Consider the following 7112-nt stretch of genomic DNA (forward strand, 5'->3'; position numbering starts at 1 on the left):
ACACACACACGCACACACACACGCGCATGTGTAAACAACTTCCCCAACCAGGGGGTGTGATGCAATAGAAAAGAGAAAAAGATTCAGGTGGAGGTCTTCGCCCTCCCCCGGTGACCTTAAAAAAAAATACCCCCATCGATCATTCATGTACCAAGTCTCACGTAACAACCAGTGAGGGAATCAAGCAAGGGCCGCTAGCTAGCATTCTAGTCGTGGACATGGAGGTGGCTTCCAAGCATAAGCTTTCCACTCCGATGCTCTTGCTTCCATGCGCATCCATCCATTTTCTGCGCACCGCCGGCCGTCCTCGCGTCCGCGTCCAGTCAAAGGCTCTACTCCATTATCACCGTTCGTGTACCTCTGACAGCCATTGTACGCCCAATTATACGTCGGCAATGATAATGGACATAGACAATGATATAACAATGCCAACCAATCGGGATTTCTCTTTTGCTTTCATAACTTTGTGTGGTTTTTGCAACACGGCCAGGCCACCTAGCTGCCCATTTCTCGTACTATAGAGTCCCATATTTATTGAACGAGGATATGCATGGATTGACCAGTCCGGTTTCCCGTAAAAAATGGTCCGGTAATTAATTCCATCCATCTGCCACCTTACTTTACTTCCCTTCTATATATACACCCTCCGTGCTCCGACGTGCCGGAACGGCAACCAGTTCGACCGCGCGCGCGTCCCACCTTCCCACGCACCATCGATCGGCTCCGGTCGTGCCGACGACGTTAGGCATGGCCTCCGACGGCGATGGCGTCCACGGCGGAGGAGGAGGCTTCTGCAACAGCGACTTCATGGAGCTGCGGCCGGAGAAGGGCGGGGTGCGCGACCTCCTCCACCTCCTGTGGTCGCCGAACGTCGCGGAGAACGACGCCGTGGACTGCCCCACGGGCACGGAGATCGAATCGGCGCGGCGGCGGTGGGCCGTGTTCGTGTCGCTGGTGGCGCAGATGGTGCTCCTGTGGGCGAAGCGGCCAGTGGCGCTGCTGGGGCGGGCGGCCGAGTACTGGATGAACCTCCTCAACGAGAACGGCGGCGGCGTCCTCCCGCTCCTCGCCAACGCCCTGCATGGTACGTATATCGAGCGTACGTTTGATTTCGCGTACGTTGTTCTTCATCAGTCATCAGCATCGATCGATCGTCCTGTGGAAGGACGGCCGGTGGATCGATCGAACTGTTGTCTCTTGACCTCATGGATTGATTGATTGCATTTATGATGCTTTCGCTTTCAACTAGTTCTCTGGTCCGCTGATTTTGTTCGGAGGATGGACATGAACATTCATTCATTCCAGCAGCCTCGGGCAATCGTACTATGTTGCAATTTTACCTGCAGCGATGGCATCAACCAACCTACCGAACTCAGCATCATTAATCTCTCCGTGCAGATTTATAAGTTCATACTTATTTTAGTAGTGTTTTAGAATGTGTACATACTCAAATTATATACTCCTACCAAGTACTCCCTCCGTTCCGAATTACTTGTCGTAGGTATGGATGTATCTAGATGTATTTTAGTTGTAGATACATCCATTTCTGCGACGAGTAATTTGGAACGGAGGGATTAAAAACGAAGGGAGGATGTTGGATTCCAACTAATGGACGCTGCTAAATATCAACAGCTGATTCTTCAACGAAATTAAGGACGCATATTTTCAGGACCAGTCTTTGACTAGAGACTGCCCACCATAAAATAAAGCAGAAATTAGAAGTCGTTTTCTAAAAACTGATAAAAGGTCGTTTTTCATACTTAAAACTGAATGATAATGTTCTGCTGTAGCAGTCCAGCTTACTATTCAAAATGTTGACGATTGCGTCCTGAAGAGGACAATCCCTAATTGATTGATTGAGCACCAGTTCTGAGAATTATACGTTGTCGCACAATCACAGAGCCAGTTGCGTGTGACAAAATGACAAGTAATACCAACTCTTTGCTGCAGGGAAGGTGAAAATGCCAGACAGAGCGTCCCTGAACTACCGTTCCTGCATCGGGCTGCTCGACACGAGGGTCGAGCTGGACAAGAAGATCAAACCCGGGGACAGCAACTACCACGCCGCGCTGTCGATCATGGCGGCGAAGCTGGCCTACGAGAACGAGCTCGTCATCAGCAGCGTCGTGCAGAACCACTGGCACATGGAGTTCCTGGGCTTCTACAACTGCTGGAACGGTAAGACAACCAACAACTTCGCCATCTTCCGTACGTCGCATGCATGACGATTGACGATGCATGCGTGCATGGCTTAACTAATGGCGTGTCGCGCTCTGGTGCGTGGATCTATATCGTCATTGCAGACTATGAAGAGGACTATACGACGCAGGCGTTCATGCTGGCGGACGCGCCGGCGCCGGACGCGACGCTGGCGGTGGTGGCCTTCTGCGGCACCAAGCCGTTCGACACGGAGCAGTGGTGCACGGACGTGGACTTCTCCTGGTACCAGCTCCCGGGCGCCGGAGCCGGCTGCCGCGTCCACGGCGGCTTCATGAAGGCGCTGGGCCTGCAGCGGCGCGGCGGCGGCTGGCCGAGGGACGTCGCCGACCCCACCGGCGCCGGCAACGGCAGGCCGTTCGCCTACTACGCCATCAGGGAGAAGCTCAAACGTTTCCTGGACGGCAACCCGGGCGCCAGGTTCGCGGTCGCCGGGCACAGCCTGGGTGGCGCGCTGGCCGTGCTGTTCCCGACCGTGCTGGCGCTGCACGGGGAGGAGGCCGTGCTGGGGAGGCTGCAGGGCGTGTACACGTTCGGGCAGCCCCGCGTGGGCGACGAGCGGCTCGGGGCCTTCATGGCGCCGCACCTCGAGAACCCCAGCCGGTACTTCAGGTTCGTCTACTGCAACGACATCGTGCCCCGTGTGCCCTACGACGACTCCACGCTCCTCTTCAAGCACTTCGGGACCTGCCTCTACTTCGACAGCTTCTACAGAGGACAGGTCCGTCTAGTCACTCTCACTTTTTTTTAGAAAAAACATACGGCCGACTTTATAAACATACTCACCATGTCACTTCGTTTTTTTAAGGGTCTCTAATTTTTTTCCAAAATCGAATTTTCTTTTTTGCAACAAGGAAATGTAGGAGTATTTTGAACGACCCCCCGAAAAATGCTACCCCCTCCGTCCCATAATATAAGACGTTTTTTAACACTACACTAGTGCAAAAAAACGTCTTACATTACGGGATGAGGTAGTAATACTTAAGATGGATAGATAGACACTAGAAGAATGCATGCGATGCCGTAACAGGATTAAACTTTCAAGGCAAGGCAAGGCAAGCAAAGCATGGCTTGGAAGCAAGAACCTCATCTCATTGAGCTTTTGGAGGAGACACCTGACCTGACAGACGCCTTTGAAAAGCAGGTGACCGTGGAGGAGCCCAACAAGAACTACTCGGTGCTGGCCGTGGCGCCCAAGCTGGTGAACGCGTGGTGGGAGCTCGCCCGGAGCTTCCTCATCGGCTACGCGGAGGGGCCCGAGTACGCCGAGGGGTGGCTGATGCGGCTGGCCAGGGTCGCCGCGCTGGTGATGCCGGGGCTGCCACCGCACGCGCCGCAGGACTACGTCAACGCCACCAGGCTCGGGGCGGCGTCGCTCGGGCCGCTGGAGCTAGCCGAGCAGCCATTGTAACCTTTTTTAGTACTCCCCCCATTTGGAATTCCGACAGTTAATCCCAGACGGAGGTGTAGTTCAGAATCAGATTAAACATCTCTAACTATATGTAGATATCTGAATTGTTCCTGTTCCATCGTTCATTGTTCGAGCAAATGATTCAGTGGACATGCTAATAACAGTTCGTTTCGATGCGTGTGCCCTCTTTATTATCACGTCATATTTTCCAGTGACATATTAATGTCAAGATGACGCCAATTATATCTGGCCCAGCATAGACACAATTGTTAGAAACATCCTTTAGTATTAACATAATAGGATCTTGATCTCCAGATTAGAACACCTCTTATACTAAAAATTTGGGACTGACCTTGACTTGCAGAAATCATTATTGGATAATCCTTGCAGGCTGCCATGAGTCTCCAGAGATGTGGAGTCCTTCCGATGAGAAAAGCAGCAGCAAGGTATATGGCAGCAGGGATGCAGCAGCGCCGCAGTCGAAGAGGAAGCCCATGGATGCCGACAGCACTCCTCTCCTGGTGGCCGCCGGTAGACGTTGGTCTTCCAGCCCCTAGCACAACTTTAGGATCGGGCAGTTTGGTCGATAGCCACGGTTTCTGTTAGCCTCTCTTCCGTGCTATCCTTTTCTTTCTTTATTTTATATCAAGTGTTGGGGCCGGGGACCGGGTCCAAAGTTGTTGGTTTAGAGGCCTCCGATCAAGGCTCCTACATGAAAGGTGTGGGGTGAAAAAACCTCCTGGTTTCTCTCGGGTTGTTACCTGGGATCAAATTCCAACATTCTCCCCCTTGATCGTAAGGTTAACAAACATCATAAACCCACTCGTAACAGAAATAACATACCAAAGTAAGGTGTCACAATGACCTATCAAATGACATTGGACCTCAGTACTTATAGTATATCGTTCTGTCTTGAAATGGAAAACATAATGCTTTATGGGAGTTGGATTATTCAACGGTCCTTATTTCCAGGATCAACAAGACTTTACAACACCCCATGCTAGCAAAATAATCATTCAATTGGGTGGTAAGTCTTTGATAAACGGATCCGTAAAACATTCAGACGTACTCATACGCTCAACTTCAATAGCTTGATCCTGGATTCTATTTTTCACAACACAAAACATATTGTCAATGGTTTTGGCAACGCCATTTGACTTGTTGTTACTCGCATAGAAAACTGCATATTCATATTGCATAAGGTGGTTTAGAAATGATGTCTACTACCATAATTTCGGGAATAAAACTTAGTTGACATACAACCTGCTCAGTAGCCTCTTAACATGCCACATGATAAATTGCATCATTATTGATGCCATCAGTGTCATTATGGAGCTTTTCCACGATATAGCTCCATATGCGAAGGTGGGGATATAACATAACGTGGAAACTCAATATCCACACACATCGCAAAAACAATGTCTGAATAACCTACGATATTGAGGTTACCAAACTTCGTATTAGTTAGCATGAAACTTTATTGCCTTGACTTACTGCAAAGACTTTTCGACGGCCTTTCCAATGGTCCATTTCTGGACTTGTACATTTGCCAATCATCCCGATCATAAATAGGGCACATTCATACTTGAATACTTACATTGCTTCTGACAGCTGAAGCATAAGGAACTAACATTATCTGATCAGTTCATAATGGTTCCTTGAACACTAAGATGTCCACTTTTATTGCCCTTGACTTTAGTAGCAGGTGCGATAAGAGTACTACCACATGATATTTTTCTTTCATACTTTATCGACGTATGTCGCCATAATAAAATGTATACCCCTTTTGGACTTATATATTGGTGAAACTCGATACAAACAAAGTATAGGGCATGACCAAGATCCTTTATGTCATAAATAGAAGATAGAAATTCTTGGCCCGCCAAAAATATTCCATCTTCTCAAGGTAGTATACTTACTCCCCCTGGTTTATGGTACGAGTGTCCCGACGCTCTTCTTCTTTCATAATTGAATTTCTTGAGGCAACATACCTTGTGTTAACTTCACCTATATGACAAAACCTTATGGTTAAGTCATACATACATTCTCAACTTAGTCAACCCAAGAGCATGTTATAATAATAACACAAGCATCAAAACAACTCACTGTGGAAACTCTATTGAGTCCCATACATCATTAGAGCTCATTATCACACAAGCCTCTAAGATGAACATTCACACACATTTTGAATCACACGGAAATTGTTAAGTCTCAACATTAAGTGTTGCAAATATGCATTTCTTCTCAACTCACCTGATGCATATGAACAAAGATCTAATGGATTTATCCTTAAGATTCATGTTCATACGCTCCAGTTCTCTAATGGCCACTTTATTTGAAAAATGGAAAACATATCAAATATCTTGATAAAAATCATTTCTGTTCTAAACCACAACACCGTTGGGCTGAAGATGGAAAAGAACTTAATGGATTGTGACAAATGATTATAAACAAGATAGTCAAAAATATAACCATGAGCCACATGATACTGACAAACTTGCCACTTGAGTGAAGTGTGACATATGATTATAAATGACGTTGGTCATATATATAATCGACATGTTACATCATGATGGTCATTAGGCTAGCAAGCTTCACTTTAGCATTCATGTGTGCTTCATAATGCTCATAAGGGATTAAGTACACATTATATATAACATGATAAAAGGAGTAATATTTATTCATTCTTCTAAATAAGACTTGTTGCATCTTAATTAGAGAACCGACATTAGTATGTGCTTTTTCATACATTCTCCACCCAAGACTTCTCGTTGGTTCCATCTTTAATTAGAGAATTAACATACACATTTGGATCTAAGTAGGAGAAGTGAACATGATATCTCATATTAAATGACACTTCCATTCTCCCCCTCGAAATGTGGTCTAATTAAAACCACAATTTCGATGAGGTATCATTATTTACACTTCTCTTACATCTTTAATTGTAGCGTAACACATAATCTTTACAAATGATCCATTCAAAAAAAACATACTTGTCTCACCCTAGGGTGGGACTGACATTACATAATTAGAGCTGACTCGATAACATACAAAATCATGTCATCCGTTCGAGAGACAAAAGATAAGTTTCTCCAATAACTAGGAGCATGAACAAACATCATCAATTAGATGGAGAATTAAGTATCTCCAAATCCTAGTGAAATAATCCAATAGTTTTGACTTTAAACTCCATTGGATTAGTAATGTGCATGATAGCACATGCATCTTAAGACCTCTCCCAATGTCTGCCTTATCATCATCATTAACATCCTTCAACCTTATGTTGGGGAACGTAACAATAATTCAAAATTTTCCTACGTGTCACCAAGATCAATCTAGGAGATACTAGCAACGAGAGAGAGGGAGTGCATCTTCATACCCTTGAAGATCGCTAAGCGGAAGCGTTACAAGAATGCGGTTGATGGAGTCGTACTCGCGGCGATACAAATCGCGGAAGATCCGATCTAGCGCCGAACGGACGGCG

The 7112-nt window shown here is 46.5% G+C and overlaps 1 protein-coding gene across 1 annotated transcript; it reads left to right on the forward strand.

The window, feature by feature from the left end:
• The first annotated feature begins 688 nt into the window (after nucleotides 1-688).
• LOC119318085 (triacylglycerol lipase OBL1-like) lies at nucleotides 689-3800 on the forward strand. The gene is made up of 4 exons (XM_037592600.1): nucleotides 689-1084; nucleotides 1951-2178; nucleotides 2304-2938; nucleotides 3362-3800. The coding sequence occupies exons 1-4, from the start codon at nucleotides 748-750 to the stop codon at nucleotides 3626-3628; spliced, it is 1467 nt and encodes a 488-aa protein (XP_037448497.1). The 5' UTR covers nucleotides 689-747; the 3' UTR covers nucleotides 3629-3800.
• The last annotated feature ends 3312 nt before the right edge of the window (nucleotides 3801-7112 follow it).

Source organism: Triticum dicoccoides, chromosome 6A (genome assembly GCF_002162155.2).
Source record: "Triticum dicoccoides isolate Atlit2015 ecotype Zavitan chromosome 6A, WEW_v2.0, whole genome shotgun sequence".
NCBI lineage: Eukaryota > Viridiplantae > Streptophyta > Magnoliopsida > Poales > Poaceae > Triticum > Triticum dicoccoides.

Coding starts and splice junctions, on each gene's coding strand:
- LOC119318085 (XM_037592600.1), top strand. CDS start 748: ATGGCCTCCGACGGCGATGGCGTCCACGGCGGAGGAGGAGGCTTCTGC. Junction 1,085..1,950: donor CCTCGCCAACGCCCTGCATG/GTACGTATATCG, acceptor TCTTTGCTGCAG/GGAAGGTGAAAATGCCAGAC. Junction 2,179..2,303: donor CTTCTACAACTGCTGGAACG/GTAAGACAACCA, acceptor TCGTCATTGCAG/ACTATGAAGAGGACTATACG.